At 64.9% G+C, this 15,647-nt stretch overlaps 2 protein-coding genes across 2 annotated transcripts; one reads left to right on the top strand and one right to left on the bottom strand.

The window, feature by feature from the left end:
* Positions 1-153: 153 nt before the first annotated feature.
* Positions 154-4,657, top strand: CCNQ (cyclin Q). The gene is made up of 5 exons (XM_071801184.1): positions 154-348; positions 460-646; positions 1,829-1,961; positions 3,130-3,345; positions 3,891-4,657. The coding sequence occupies exons 1-5, from the start codon at positions 270-272 to the stop codon at positions 4,212-4,214; spliced, it is 939 nt and encodes a 312-aa protein (XP_071657285.1). The 5' UTR covers positions 154-269; the 3' UTR covers positions 4,215-4,657.
* Positions 4,658-5,263: 606 nt separating this feature from the next.
* On the bottom strand, positions 5,264-14,595 carry LOC139826167 (red-sensitive opsin). Its single transcript, XM_071801185.1, has 6 exons — positions 14,447-14,595; positions 12,838-13,134; positions 11,261-11,429; positions 11,033-11,198; positions 8,069-8,308; positions 5,264-5,418 (listed from the first exon to the last, which is right to left on the bottom strand). The coding sequence occupies exons 1-6, from the start codon at positions 14,538-14,540 to the stop codon at positions 5,305-5,307; spliced, it is 1,080 nt and encodes a 359-aa protein (XP_071657286.1). The 5' UTR covers positions 14,541-14,595; the 3' UTR covers positions 5,264-5,304.
* Positions 14,596-15,647: the final 1,052 nt, after the last annotated feature.

Genomic DNA, 15,647 nt, shown 5'->3' with positions numbered 1-15,647 from the left:
CGGGCGGCCCCGCCCATTGCAGTCCCCGCCCTCCTCCTCCTCTCGCTCCGCCCTACCCGGCTGCCATTGGCCGGCGGCCGCGCGCCGCCGCCAATCGGGATCCTCCCCGCGCCGCCACTGGCGGCCGGCCGCGCCAATAGGAGCGCGCGGAGCGGCGGAGTCCCCGCCCACCCCGGGAAGCGCCGCGCAGGCCGCGCCGCCGCGTCCGTCCCCGCGTCCCCGCGTCCGTCCGTCCGTCCCGGCGTGACGTCACCGCCGTTCGTCCCGCCATGGCGGCGCGCGGCGCCGGGGGGGGCGGGGCCGAGGCCCGCGCGCGCTTCCGGGTGGCGCGCTTCATCATGGAGGCCGGTGAGTGGCGGCGGGACGCGGGGCGGCCGTGACGTCCCCCCGGGGCCGTGACGTCCCCCCGGGGCCGTGACGTCACCCCGGGCCGTGACGTCAGCGGCGCGCCGTCCGCAGGGGTGAAGCTGGGGCTGGGCTCGGTGGCCGTGGCCACGGCCGGGGCCGCGTTCCAGCGCTTCAGCCGCGCCGCGGGGCCCGGGGCCCCGCACGACCCGCACCTCGTGGCGGCCGCGGCGCTCAGCCTGGCGGCCAAGGCCACCGGGGCCCCGCTGCGCGCGCGGGACCTCCTCAACGTGGCGCACAGGTGAGAGACCGCCCCAGATCACCCCGAATCACCCCAAAAACGGCCCAGATCACCCCAAAAACGGCCCAAAAACGGCCCAAAACCACCCCGGAACTGACCCCCCCCCCCCGCTGCGCGCGCGGGACCTTAGCAACGTGGCGCACAGGTGAGAGACCGCCCCAAACCACCCAAAAACGGCCCCAAAACACCCCAGATCACCCCAAACCACCCCGAATCACCCCGAAAACGGCCCAAAAACACCCCAGATCACCCCAAATCACCCCGAAAACGGCCCAGATCACCCCAAATCACCCCAAAAACACCCCAGATCACCCCAAAACCACCCCGGAACTGACCCCCCCCCTTCTGCGCGCGCGGGACCTCCTCAATGTGGCGCACAGGTGAGAGACCGCCCCAAACCACCCCGAAAACGGCCCAAACCACCCCGAAAACGGCCCAGATCACCCCAAAAACGGCCCAGATCACCCCAAAAACGGCCCAAAAACACCCCAAAACTGACTCCCTCCCCCGCTGTGCGCTTGTGTCCTCATCAACGTGGAGCACAGGTACCGAGACACCCCAGAATCACCCCAAAAACACCCCCAAAACACCCTAAATCACCTCCAAAACACCCTAAATCACCCCAAAAACACCCTAAATCACCCCCAAATCACCCCCAAAACACCCTAAATCACCCCAAAAACACCCCAAAACCACCCTAAATCACCCCAAAATCACCCCAAAAACACCCTAAATCACCCCCAAATCACCCCCAAAACACCCCAAAACCACCCTAAATCACCCCAAAATCACCCCAAAAACACCCTAAATCACCCCAAAATCACCCCCAAAACACCCCAAATCACCCCAAAACTGACCCCCCCCCCGCTGCACACCCGCGACCTCAGCGACGTGGCGCACAGGTGAGAAACGGCCCCAAAACGGCCGAAAACACCCCAAATCGCCCCAAAACTGACCAAAACCACCCCTAAATCAGCCGAAACTCCCCAAACTCACCCCAAACCCCCCCAAACCTGCCCCCCGAGCCCTGTGCGCTCAGCGTGGTGCGCGGGTTTGGAACCGCCCGGAACACCCAAACTCCCCCAAACCCCCCCAAACTCCCCCCAAACACCCAAACTCCCCCAAACTCCCCCAAACTCCCCCAAACACCCAGAATCACCCCAGCTCCCCCCACCCCCCCAGGTGCCTGTTCCCGGGGCAGCCGCCCCCCCCCCTGGACGGGACCTTCCGGGCGCTGCGGGAGAGCCTGGGGCAGTGCGAGCTGCTGGTGCTGAGGGTGCTGCGCTTCCGGCTCTGCACCCAGCACCCGCACCGGGTGAGGCCCCCCCCAGGGCCCCCTGACCCCCCCAGACCCCCCTGACCCCCCCAAACCCCGCTGGGACCCCCCAAACCCCCCTTGACCCCCGCACACCCCGCGCAGTGCGAGCTGCTGGTGCTGAGGGTGCTGCGCTTCCGGCTCTGCACCCAGCACCCGCACCGGGTGAGGCCCCCCCCAGGGACCCCTGACCCCCCCAGGGACCCCTGACCCCCCAAACCCCGCTGGGACTCCCCAAACCCCCCTGAACCCCCCCGTACCGCCCTGACCCCCCCGACCCCACCCATACCACCCTGACCCCCCCAGACCCCACTGAACCCCCCCAACCCCCCTGAACCCCCCAGAGCCCCCCAGACCCCACTGAACCCCCCCAGACCCCCCTGACCCCCCCAGACCCCACTGAACCCCCCCAGACCCCCCTGACCCCCCCAGACCCCACTGAACCCCCCCAGACCCCCCTGACCCCCCCAGACCCCACTGACCCCACTGAACCCCCCCGTACCGCCCTGACCCCCCCAGACCCCCCTGACCCCCCCAGACCCCACTGAACCCCCCCAGACCCCACTGACCCCACTGAACCCCCCCGTACCGCCCTGACCCCCCCCAGACCCCCCTGAACCCCCCCAGACCCCCCTGAACCCCCCCAGACCCCACTGGACCCCCCAGACCCCCCTGACCCCCCCAAGCCCCCCAGGATTCCCCAATACCCCCCTGACCCCCCTGGGATCCCCTGAACCCACTGGGACCTCCCAGGACCCCCAAAATCTCCCTGGGATCCTTGAAGCCCCCAGGACCCCCCTGGGACCCCCCCTGAACCCCCAAACCCCCCCTGAACCCATCAGGGCCTTCTGGGACCCCCCTGGGACCCCCAAACCCACCAAGACCCCCCATGACCCCCGAACCCTCTGGGACCCCCAAATCCCCCAGACCCCCCCATGACCCCCGAACCCTCTGGGACCCCCAGACCCCGCCATGGGGCTGGGGGGTCCCTAACACGTGTGTGCCCCCCCTTCTGTCAGTGGGGGGGGTCTCTCACTTCCCCCCCATTATATCATTCCGGGGGCTCCCTGTGTCCCCATGGTGTCTGGGGGGGGTCCTCGTGTCCCCATGGTGTCAGAGGGGGGGTCCCCATGGTGTCGGGGGGGGTCTGACCCGTGCCCCCTTGCAGTACCTGCTGCAGTTCCTGCTGGCGCTGGGGCGCTGGGCGCCGCGGGGGGGCTGGGGCCGCGTGCCGGGGGTGGCGTGGGCGCTGCTCCGGGACAGCGCGGGGGGGGCGCTGGGGCTGCCCCACCCCCCCCAGCACGTGGCGCTGGCCGCGCTGCACCTGGCGATGGCGCTGTGCGCGCGCCCCGCCCCCCCCGGCGCCCCCCCCCGCTGGTGGCAGGTGAGGGGGGGTTGGGGGTCAGGGGGGGGTGGGGGGGCCTGGGGGTCGGGGGGGGTTGGGGGTCAGGGGGGGCTTGGGGGGGTCAGGAGGGTCAGGGGGGTTGGGGGTCGAGGGGGTTTGGGGATCAGGGGGGGTTTGGGGGTCCCAGGGAGCAGGGGGGGTCGGTGGGGGGAGGCTGGGGGGGTCCTGGGAGGGTCAGGGGGGTTTGGGGGGGTTGGGGGCTGGGGGGGAACAGGGGGGATTTTGGGGGGTCTGGGTGGGGTTGAGGGACTCAGGGGGGCTTGGGTGGCCAGGAGGGGTTTGGGGATCCCAGAGGGGTCAGGAGGTGTTTGGGGGGCTCGGGGGGCTCAGGGGGGTTTGGGGCATCAGGGGGGTCCCAGAGGGCTTGGGGGTGTTGGGAGACTCAGGGGGGTTTTGGGGGTCAGGGGGGGTCTGGAGGGGTTTGGGGGTCCTGGGGGGGTCGGGGGGGGTTTGGGGGTCCTGGGGGGGTCAGGAGGGGTTGGGGGGTTTGGGGGGGTTTTGGGGTCCCTGACGCGCCCCCGCAGGCGCTGAGCCCCGGGCTGGGCCCCGCGGAGCTGCAGGAGCTGGAGCTGGAGCTGCTGGGGCTCTACGGGCTGGACACGCAGCTGGGGGCGGCCCCCCCGCCCGGGGCGGGCGGACGGACGGACACGGGGGGCGGGACGCACGGACAGGGCCCCCCGGACACAGGGACAGACGGACAGGGCCCCCCGGACACAGGGACACACGGACAGGGCCCCCCGGACACAGGGACGGACGGACAGGGCCCCCCAGAGCGACGGGTGCACAGACGGACACCCCCGGAGCCAGGGCCGGACAGACAGACGGACCAACAGAGCCCCCCAGAGTGACAGACAGAGCCCCCGGGACAAGGGATGGACAGACAGACAGACCCCCCTGGACGGATGGACAGACAGACCCCCCCGGATGGATGGACAGACAGACCCCCCTGGACGGATGGACAGACAGACCCCCCTGGATGGATGGACAGACAGATTCCCCCCTGGACGGATGGACAGACAGATTCCCCCCGGATGGATGGACAGACAGACCCCCCCCCCCCGGATGGATGGACAGACAGACCCCCCTGGATGGATGGACAGACAGATTCCCCCCGGACGGATGGACAGACAGATTCCCCCCGGACGGATGGACAGACAGACCCCCCTGGATGGATGGACAGACCAACCCCCGCACAGCCGCTGTTTCTGCCCGTGTTTAATTGCCCGCGGTGGGGGGGTCGCACCTGTACCCCCCCCCCCCCCCCCCCAATTAAATAATTACATACAATATAAATGAGAATGAATTAAAGCGCCCCCCCCAGCGCGGGCACAGTTTGGGGGTGGGGGGTAAATCAGGGGGACCCCCCCGGATAAAGGGGGCTGGTTGGGGGGGCCCGGGGGGCGGGTCTGGTGTGGGGGGCCCCAGTTTTCCCGCGAACCCCCCCAGTTTTCCCGCGAAATCCCGCCGACCACCCCGTGATCCTCCCCGGCCCCGCCCCCGGCCTTCTCAGCCAATCAGAGCGCGGCGCCGGCGCAGCGTCCGCGTGCTCCCGCGGCTGCGGCCGTTTATGGTGCGGCGCGCGCTACTCCCGCCCGTTTTCGGCCAATCAGAGCGCGGCGCTCGCGGGACGGCCTCGTGACGGCCTCGTCACCGCCCCGCCCCCCTCACCCCCTCCCGGCCAATGGGAGCGCAGCGCGCGCCGCCGCCCTTTGAAACCGCGGCCGCCCGCCCCGCCCACCCCGTGGCTCCTCCTCCTCCCCCTCCTGATTGGCCCGCGCGCCCGCGGGAAGGCGGCGGGCGGGGCGCGGGCGCTCCCGGAGTGGCAGCGCCGCGGGCCAATGGCGGCGCGCGGCGGCGGCGGGGCGGGGCTCCCATTGGCTGCGGCCCCGGGGGGCGGGCGCGGCGGGGCGGAGCGCGGGGGCGGCGCGTTTCTCGTCGCTACGCGGGGGACACGGAGGAGCTGGAGACCGAGGAGACCTCGGTGCGCGACGTGGACACCTCGGAGCCGTCGTCCACCTTCTTCCCGAAGAGCTGCAGGATGCAGTTCCGGAACTGCGGGACACACGGACACGCGGTCACGAGGATGGACACGCAGACACATGGACATGCGCGGACAGACATGCGGACACGGATGCACAGAGGGGCACAGGGACACACGCGGATGGACACACGGACACGGATGCGCAGAGTCTGTGTGTCTGTGTCTGTGTGTCTGTGTCTGTGTGTCTGTGTGTCTGTGTCTGTGTGTCTGTGTGTCTGTGTGTCTGTGTGTCTGTGTGTCTGTGTCTGTGTGTCTGTGTGTCTGTGTGTCTGTGTGTCTGTGTGTCTGTGTGTCTGTGTCTGTGTGTCTGTGTGTCTGTGTCTGTGTGTCTGTCCGTACCTGTCTGTTCATGAACACGTAGATGATGGGGTTGTAGATGGTGGCGCTCTTGGCGAAGTGGGGGGTGTCTGTGTGTCTGTGTGTCTGTGTGTCTGTGTGTCTGTGTGTCTGTGTGTCTGTGTCTGTGTGTCTGTGTGTCTGTGTGTCTGTGTGTCTGTGTCTGTGTGTCTGTGTGTCTGTGTGTCTGTGTGTCTGTGTCTGTGTGTCTGTGTGTCTGTGTGTCTGTGTCTGTGTGTCTGTGTCTGTGTGTCTGTGTGTCTGTGTGTCTGTGTGTCTGTGTGTCTGTGTCTGTGTGTCTGTGTGTCTGTGTGTCTGTGTCTGTGTGTCTGTCCGTACCTGTCTGTTCATGAACACGTAGATGATGGGGTTGTAGATGGTGGCGCTCTTGGCGAAGTGGGGGGTGTCTGTGTGTCTGTGTGTCTGTGTGTCTGTGTCTGTGTCTGTGTGTCTGTGTGTCTGTGTCTGTGTGTCTGTCCGTACCTGTCTGTTCATGAACACGTAGATGATGGGGTTGTAGATGGTGGCGCTCTTGGCGAAGTGGGGGGTGTCTGTGTGTCTGTGTGTCTGTGTGTCTGTGTGTCTGTGTGTCTGTGTGTCTGTGTCTGTGTCTGTGTGTCTGTGTCTGTGTGTCTGTGTGTCTGTGTGTCTGTGTGTCTGTGTGTCTGTGTGTCTGTGTGTCTGTGTCTGTGTGTCTGTGTCTGTGTGTCTGTGTCTGTGTGTCTGTGTGTCTGTGTCTGTGTGTCTGTCCGTACCTGTCTGTTCATGAACACGTAGATGATGGGGTTGTAGATGGTGGCGCTCTTGGCGAAGTGGGGGGTGTCTGTGTGTCTGTGTGTCTGTGTGTCTGTGTGTCTGTGTGTCTGTGTGTCTGTGTGTCTGTGTCTGTGTGTCTGTGTCTGTGTGTCTGTCCGTACCTGTCTGTTCATGAACACGTAGATGATGGGGTTGTAGATGGTGGCGCTCTTGGCGAAGTGGGGGGTGTCTGTGTGTCTGTGTGTCTGTGTGTCTGTGTGTCTGTGTGTCTGTGTGTCTGTGTGTCTGTGTCTGTGTGTCTGTGTCTGTGTGTCTGTGTGTCTGTGTCTGTGTGTCTGTGTGTCTGTGTGTCTGTGTCTGTGTGTCTGTGTCTGTGTGTCTGTCCGTACCTGTCTGTTCATGAACACGTAGATGATGGGGTTGTAGATGGTGGCGCTCTTGGCGAAGTGGGGGGTGTCTGTGTGTCTGTGTGTCTGTGTGTCTGTGTGTCTGTGTGTCTGTGTGTCTGTGTGTCTGTGTCTGTGTGTCTGTGTCTGTGTGTCTGTCCGTACCTGTCTGTTCATGAACACGTAGATGATGGGGTTGTAGATGGTGGCGCTCTTGGCGAAGTGGGGGGTGTCTGTGTGTCTGTGTGTCTGTGTGTCTGTGTGTCTGTGTGTCTGTGTGTCTGTGTGTCTGTGTCTGTGTGTCTGTGTCTGTGTGTCTGTGTGTCTGTGTCTGTGTGTCTGTGTGTCTGTGTGTCTGTGTCTGTGTGTCTGTGTCTGTGTGTCTGTCCGTACCTGTCTGTTCATGAACACGTAGATGATGGGGTTGTAGATGGTGGCGCTCTTGGCGAAGTGGGGGGTGTCTGTGTGTCTGTGTGTCTGTGTGTCTGTGTGTCTGTGTGTCTGTGTGTCTGTGTCTGTGTGTCTGTCCGTACCTGTCTGTTCATGAACACGTAGATGATGGGGTTGTAGATGGTGGCGCTCTTGGCGAAGTGGGGGGTGTCTGTGTGTCTGTGTGTCTGTGTGTCTGTGTGTCTGTGTGTCTGTGTGTCTGTGTGTCTGTGTGTCTGTGTGTCTGTGTGTCTGTCCGTACCTGTCTGTTCATGAACACGTAGATGATGGGGTTGTAGATGGTGGCGCTCTTGGCGAAGTGGGGGGTGTCTGTGTGTCTGTGTGTCTGTGTGTCTGTGTGTCTGTGTCTGTGTGTCTGTGTGTCTGTGTGTCTGTGTGTCTGTGTGTCTGTGTCTGTGTGTCTGTGTGTCTGTGTGTCTGTGTGTCTGTGTCTGTGTGTCTGTCCGTACCTGTCTGTTCATGAACACGTAGATGATGGGGTTGTAGATGGTGGCGCTCTTGGCGAAGTGGGGGGTGTCTGTGTGTCTGTGTGTCTGTGTGTCTGTGTGTCTGTGTGTCTGTGTGTCTGTGTGTCTGTGTGTCTGTGTGTCTGTGTCTGTGTGTCTGTGTGTCTGTGTGTCTGTGTGTCTGTGTCTGTGTGTCTGTGTGTCTGTGTGTCTGTGTGTCTGTGTGTCTGTGTCTGTGTGTCTGTGTGTCTGTGTCTGTGTGTCTGTGTCTGTGTGTCTGTCCGTACCTGTCTGTTCATGAACACGTAGATGATGGGGTTGTAGATGGTGGCGCTCTTGGCGAAGTAGGCCGGCAGCGCGGCCGCCAGGGGGTGGAAGGCGTAGCCGGGATTGGCCGCGGCGAAGCAGGCGAAGATGGTGTAGGGGCCCCAGCAGAAGCAGTAGGCGACGATCATCACCACCACCATGCGCGAGACCTCCTTCTCCGCCTTCTGCGTCGACTCCGACTCCTTCTGCTGGGCGGCCACCTGTGCATGTGGGGAGATGGGGGGGGTTATGGGGGTCCTGGGGCTATGGGGGGTGTGGGGGGTATGGGGGGTATGGGGTCTCTGACTCCTTCTGCTGGGTGGCCACCTGTGCATGTGGGGAGATGGGGGTCAGGGGGGTCCTGGGCTATGGGGGGTATGGGGGGTATGGGGGCTATGGGGGGTATGGGGGGTATGGGGGGTATGGGGTCTCTGACTCCTTCTGCTGGGCGGCCACCTGTGCATGTGGGGAGATGGGGTCAGGGGGGTCCTGGGCTATGGGGGGTATGGGGGGTATGGGGGGTATGGGGGGTATGGGGGGTATGGGGGTCCTGGGGCTATGGGGGGCTATGGGGGGTATGGGGTCTCTGACTCCTTCTGCTGGGCGGCCACCTGGACATGTGGGGAGATGGTGGGGGTTATGGGGGTCCTGGGGTATGGGGGGCTATGGGGGTATGGGGGGTATGGGGGGTATGGGGTCTCTGACTCCTTCTGCTGGGCGGCCACCTGTGCATGTGGGGAGATGGGGTCAGGGGGTCCTGGGGTATGGGGGGTATGGGGGGTATGGGGTCTCTGACTCCTTCTGCTGGGCAGCGACCTAGAGATGTGGGGAGATGGGGGGAGTTATGGGGGTTGTGGGGTATGGGGGGCTATGGGGGGTATGGGGGGTATGGGGTCTCTGACTCCTTCTGCTGGGCGGCCACCTGTGCATGTGGGGAGATGGGGTCAGGGGGTCCTGGGCTATGGGGGCTATGGGGGGTATGGGGGGTATGGGGGGTATGGGGGTCCTGGGGCTATGGGGGGCTATGGGGGGTATGGGGGCTATGGGGGGTATGGGATCTCCGACTCCTTCTGCTGGGCGGCCACCTGGAGATGTGGGGAGATGGTGGGGGTTATGGGGGTTGTGGGGGTCATGGGGGTTATGGGGGTTGTGGGGTATGGGGGGCTATGGGGGGTATGGGGCTATGGGGGGTATGGGGTCTCTGACTCCTTCTGCTGGGCGGCCACCTGGACATGTGGGGAGATGGTGGGGGTTATGGGGGTCCTGGGGTATGGGGGGCTATGGGGGTATGGGGGGTATGGGGGGTATGGGGTCTCTGACTCCTTCTGCTGGGCGGCCACCTGGAGATGTGGGGAGATGGTGGGGGTCATGGGGGTCCTGGGGTATGGGGGGCTATGGGGGGTATGGGGGTCCTGGGGCTATGGGGGCTATGGGGGGTATGGGGGGTATGGGGTCTCCGACTCCTTCTGCTGGGCGGCCACCTGTGCATGTGGGGAGATGGTGGGGGTCATGGGGGTCCTGGGGTATGGGGGTTGTGGGGCTATGGGGGCTATGGGGGGTATGGGGGCTATGGGGGCTATGGGGTCTCTGACTCCTGCTGGGCGGCCACCTGGAGATGTGGGGAGATGGTGGGGGTCATGGGGCTATGGGGGTCATGGGGGGTTATGGGGTCTCTGACTCCTCCGCCTTCTGTGCCAACTCCGGCTCCTTCTGCTGCACTGAGACCTGGGGGGACGTGGGGGTTGTGGGGGGACGTGGGGGTTATGGGGGGACGTGGGAGTTGTGGGGGGACGTGGGGGTTATGGGGGGACATGGGGGTTATGGGGGGATGTGGGGGTTATGGGGAGACCCCGACTCCTGCTGCACCACCACCTGAACATGGGGGACAAATGGGGGATGTGGAGGGTGTGGGGATGTGGGGAGACGTGGGGGGTGTGGGGGTGAGCTGGGGGGCGGATCTATGGGGCAGGGCAGATCTGTGGGTCAGATCCGTGGGGCTCACCGCGCGGATGGGCAGCCAGACTTGCAGGTAGCAGAGGACGATGGGGCAGTGGGGGTGTGCAGGGTGGATCTCTGGGGTGGATCTATGGGTCAGGGCGGATGTGTGGGTCACATCTATGGGGCAGGGCAGATCTGTGGGTCAGATCCGTGGGGCAGGGCGGATCTATGGGGCTCACCGCGCGGATGGGCAGCCAGACTTGCAGGTAGCAGAGGACGATGGGGCAGTGGGGGTGTGCAGGGTGGATCTCTGGGGCTGTGTGGGGTGGATCTATGGGGCAGGGCGGATGTGTGGGTCAGATCTATGGGGCAGGGCGGATCCATGGGGCTCACCGCGCGGATGGCCAGCCAGACTTGCAGGTAGCAGAGGATATGGGGCAGTGGGGGTGTGCAGGGTGGATCTCTGGGGCTGTGTGGGGTGGATCTATGGGGCAGGGTGGGTGTGTGGGTCGGATCTATGGGGCAGGGCGGATCTATGGGGCTCACCGCGCGGATGGGCAGCCAGACTTGCAGGTAGCAGAGGATATGGGGCAGTGGGGGTGTGCAGGGTGGATCTCTGGGGCTGTGTGGGGTGGATCTATGGGTCAGGGCGGATGTGTGGGTCAGATCTATGGGGCAGGGCGGATCTATGGGGCTCACCGCGCGGATGGCCAGCCAGACTTGCAGGTAGCAGAGGACGATGGGGCAGTGGGGGTGTGCAGGGTGGATCTCTGGGGCTGTGTGGGGTGGATCTATGGGGCAGGGCGGATGTGTGGGTCACATCTATGGGGCAGGGCGGATCTATGGGGCTCACCGCGCGGATGGCCAGCCAGACTTGCAGGTAGCAGAGGACGATGGGGCAGTGGGGGTGTGCAGGGTGGATCTCTGGGGCTGTGTGGGGTGGATCTATGGGGCAGGGCGGATGTGTGGGTCACATCTATGGGGCAGGGCGGATCTATGGGGCTCACCGCGCGGATGGCCAGCCAGACTTGCAGGTAGCAGAGGACGATGATGGCGAGCGGGAAGAAGCAGCAGGTGACCATGAGCACCACCATGTAGCTCTGCACGCCCGGGTCCGAGCTCCCGCTGAACACGTCGGGGCCGCACGAGGTCTTCAGCCCGTGGGGCCAGTACCTGTGGGGCAGGGGGGTCAGCGGCGCCGGGGGGCGCGGGGGCAGCCCGGCCCAGCCCCACACCTGCTCCAGCCGAAGATGGGGGGCGCGGTCCAGGCGCAGGACCAGACCCAGGAGAACAGGATCCCGGCCAGCGCCAGCTTCCCGTCGAACTTGATGTTCCCGAAGGGCTTGCAGACCACGAACCAGCGCTCCCAGGAGATGATGGCGAGCGACCAGAGCGCCGTGATACCTGTGGGGCGGGTTAGGGGCTGCCCCATGGCGTACGGACCCGTAGGGTGCAGCCCCATAGAGTACGGACCCATAGAGCACAGAACCATGGGGTACGGACCCACAGAACCATGGGGTACGGACCCACAGCCCCCAGCGCTCCCAGGAGATGATGGCGAGCGACCAGAGCGCCGTGATACCTGTGGGGCGGGTTAGGGGCTGCCCCATAGCGGGGTGACCCATAGAACACAGATGTATAGGGTACAGACCCATAGAGCACAGCCCCATAGTGGGGTGACCCATAGAGCTCCATAGTGGGGTGACCCATAGAGTGCAGGCCCATAGAGTATGGGCCCATAGAACACAGCCCCGTAGAGCACAGACCCACAGTGTTCAGCCCCATACCAGGCTGACCCATAGCACTGAGCCCCACAGAGTACAGCCCCACATCCTGCCCCACATCTCACTGCAGGCGGACACGGTGTAGCCCTTGATGATGCACATGGGTTCCCCCATCCCACCCCACACCCTGCCCCACACCCTGCCCCACATCTCCCCACACATCGCCCCCCATCTCACTGCAGGCAGACACAGTGTAGCCCTTGATGATGCACATGGGTTCCCCCATCCCACCCCACACCCTGCCCCACATCTCCCCACACATCCCCCCCATCTCACCGCAGGCGGACACAGTGTAGCCCTTGATGATGCATATGGGGTGCCCCACACCCTGCCCCACACCCTGCCCCACACCCCGCCCCACACCCTGCCCCACACCCCGCCCCACATCTCCCCACACACCCCCCCCATCTCACCGCAGGCCGACACGGTGTAGCCCTCGATGATGCACATGGGTTCCCCCATCCCACCCCACACCCCGCCCCACACCCCGCCCCACAGCCCGCCCCACATCCCCCATCTCACCGCAGGCCGACACGGTGTAGCCCTCGATGACACACATGGGGTGGCCCAGGATGAAGTAGCCCGAGATCTGGTTGACCACGCTGATGGTGCCCCGCACCCCGCCCCACACCCTGCCCCACACCCTGCCCCACACCCCGCCCCACATCTCCCCACACATCCCCCATCTCACCGCAGGCCGACACGGTGTAGCCCTCGATGACGCACATGGGGTGGCCCAGGATGAAGTAGCCCGAGATCTGGTTGACCACGCTGATGGTGCCCCACACCCCGCCCCACATCTCCCCACACCCTGCCCCACACCCCGCCCCACACCCCGCCCCACACCCTGCCCCACACCCCGCCCCACATCCCCCCATCTCACCGCAGGCCGACACGGTGTAGCCCTCGATGACGCACATGGGGTGGCCCAGGATGAAGTACCCCGAGATCTGGTTGACCACGCTGATGGTGCCCCACACCCCGCCCCACACCCCGCCCCACACCCCGCCCCACAGCCCCCATCTCACCGCAGGCCGACACGGTGTAGCCCTCGATGACGCACATGGGGTGGCCCAGGATGAAGTAGCCCGAGATCTGGTTGACCACGCTGATGGTGCTGGCGATCACCGTCTCGCCCAGGTCGGCCACCGCCAGGTTCACCAGGATCCAGTTGAGCGGGTGCCGCAGCTTCTTGAAGCGCCAGGTGGCCACCAGCACCAGCCCGTTGGTGAACACCGAGGCCACCACCACGAAGATCATCCAGAGCGAGGTCACGTTGTACACCCAGCGCGGGGCGATGTGGTAGTTGGGGCCCTCGAAGGGACCTGGGGACAACAATGGGGCACCATGGGGCACCATGGGTCACCGATGGGATCATCAGCGTCACCATGGGTCACCGATGGGGTCCCCAGTGCACACCCAGCGCGGGGCGATGTGGTAGTTGGGGCCCTCGAAGGGGCCTGGGGACAACAATGGGTCACCATGGGGCACCAATGGGGTCCCCAGTGTCACCAATGGGTCACCAATGGGTCACCATGGGTCACCGATGGGGTCCCCAGTGCACACCCAGCGCGGGGCGATATGGTAGTTGGGGCCCTCGAAGGGACCTGGGGACAACAATGGGTCACCATGGGGCACCGATGGGGTCCCCAGTGTCACCAATGGGTCACCATGGGGCACCAATGGGGTCCCCAGTGTCACCATGGGTCACCAATGGGTCACCATGGGGCACCGATGGGATCACCAGTGTCACCAATGGGTCACCAATGGGGTCCCCAGTGTCACCATGGGTCACCGATGGGGTCCCCAGGTTGTACGCCCAGTGGGGGTGATGTGGTAGTTGGGGCCCTCGAAGGGACCTGGGGACAACAATGGGTCACCATGGGTCACCGATGGGGTCCCCAGTGTCACCATGGGGCACCGATGGGATCATCAGCGTCACCATGGGTCACCGATGGGTCACCATGGGTCACCAATGGGGTCCCCAGTGTCACCATGGGTCACCGATGGGGTCCCCAGTGTCACCATGGGTCACTGATGGGGTCCCCAGTGTCACCATGGGTCACCAATGGGGTCCCCAGTGCACACCCAGCGCGGGGCGATGTGGTAGTTGGGGCCCTCGAAGGGACCTGGGGACAACAATGGGTCACCATGGGGCACCGATGGGGTCCCCAGTGTCACCATGGGTCACCAATGGGTCACCATGGGTCACCAATGGGGTCCCCAGTGTCACCATGGGTCACTGATGGGGTCCCCAGTGTCACCATGGGTCACCGATGGGGTCCCCAGGTTGTACGCCCAGTGGGGGTGATGTGGTAGTTGGGGCCCTTGAAGGGACCTGGGGACATGGGGGTCAATGGGGTCCCAGTGTCCCCATGGGTCAATGGGGTCCCAGTGTCCCCATGGGTCAATGGGGTCCCCATGGGTCACCAGGGGTCAATGGGGTCCCAGTGTCCCCATGGGTCAATGGGGTCCGCATGGGTCACCAGGGGTCAATGGGGTCCCAGTGTCCCCATGGGTCAATGGGGTCCCCATGGGTCACCAGGGGGTCGCCGGGGGGGCCCTGGGGTCCCCAGTGGGTCCCAGTGCTCCCCCCGTGGGTCCCCGTTGTCTGTCCCCCATCCCCGGGGGTCTCACCGCGGGTGTTGTTGCTGTTGGTGTAGGTGAAGACGCTGTCGCGCGTTGTGTCCTCGTCCTCGTGGCGGCGCCGCGCGGCCGCGAACCCGTCCATGGCGCCACCGGGAACAACCGGGAACAGCCGGGAACGACCGGGAACGGCCGGGACCTGGGGAACAACCGGGAACAACTGGGGTAACAACTGGGGAACAACCGGGAGCAACCGGGAACAACTGGGGAACAACCGGGAGCAACCGGGGTAACAACTGGGGAACAACCGGGAACAAACAGGGAACAACCGGGAACAACCGGGAACGGCCGGGACCTGGGGAACAACCGGGAACAACCGGGGTAACAACTGGGGAACAACCGGGAGCAACCGGGAACAACTGGGGTAACAACCGGGAGCAACCAGGGTAACAACTGGGGAACAACCGGGAACAACCGGGACCTGGGGAACAACCGGGAACAACCGGGGAACAACCAGGGAACAACCGGGAACAAACAGGGAACAACCGGGACCTGGGGAACAACCGGGAACGGCCGGGACCTGGGGAACAACCGGGAACAACCAGGGAACAACCGGGGAACAACCGGGGAACAGCCAGGGCCTGGGGAACAACCGGGAACAACCGGGAGTGGCCGGGACCTGGGGAACAACCGGGAACAACTGGGGAACAACCAGAACCTGGGGAACAACCGGGAACAGCCGGGACCTGGGGAACAACCGGGAACAACCGGGGAACAGCCGGGACCTGGGGAACAACCGGGAACTGGGGTAACCAGGGAACAACGGGGAGAACAACTGGGAACCGGGGTAACCGGGGAACAACCGGGAACTGGGGGAACAACTGAGAACCGGGGAACAACCGGGGGAACAACCGGGGGAACAACCGGGGGAACAACCGGGAGCACTAAGCGGGGGTAACCGGGATAACCAGGAGCACTAACCAGGGTAACTGGGATAACCGGGAGTGGTAACCGGGGTAACTGGGGGAACAACTGGGGTAACTGGGAGGGCAACCAAGGTAACAACCGGGGTAACCGGGAGTGGTACCTGGGGTGACAACCGGGAGCACTAACCGGGGTAACCGGGGTAACAACCGGGAGCACTAACCGGGGTAACTGGGGTAACCGGGAGCACTAACCGGGGTAACCGGGGTAACAACCGGGAGCACTAACTGGGGTAACCGGGGTAACTGAGAGCACTAACCGGGGTAAC

This window comes from Patagioenas fasciata, chromosome 36 (assembly GCF_037038585.1).
Source record: "Patagioenas fasciata isolate bPatFas1 chromosome 36, bPatFas1.hap1, whole genome shotgun sequence".
In the NCBI taxonomy this organism is placed as follows: domain Eukaryota; kingdom Metazoa; phylum Chordata; class Aves; order Columbiformes; family Columbidae; genus Patagioenas; species Patagioenas fasciata.
The sequence above is the reverse complement of the archived record's forward strand: the minus strand, read 5'-3'. Positions and strand labels throughout refer to the sequence as shown.

Bases quoted from the DNA above. Each gene is read 5' to 3' on its own strand.
- CCNQ (XM_071801184.1), top strand. From the start codon at position 270: ATGGCGGCGCGCGGCGCCGGGGGGGGCGGGGCCGAGGCCCGCGCGCGC. The intron at 1,962-3,129 runs GTGAGGCCCCCC...GCCCCCTTGCAG, and splicing joins GCACCCAGCACCCGCACCGG to TACCTGCTGCAGTTCCTGCT. The intron at 3,346-3,890 runs GTGAGGGGGGGT...GCGCCCCCGCAG, and splicing joins CCCCCCCCCGCTGGTGGCAG to GCGCTGAGCCCCGGGCTGGG.
- LOC139826167 (XM_071801185.1), bottom strand. From the start codon at position 14,540: ATGGACGGGTTCGCGGCCGCGCGGCGCCGCCACGAGGACGAGGACACA. The intron at 11,430-12,837 runs GTGAGATGGGGG...CCCGCCCCACAG, and splicing joins CTACACCGTGTCGGCCTGCG to GTATCACGGCGCTCTGGTCG. The intron at 8,309-11,032 runs GTGAGCCCCATA...CCACATGCACAG, and splicing joins TCTGGCTGGCCATCCGCGCG to GTGGCCGCCCAGCAGAAGGA.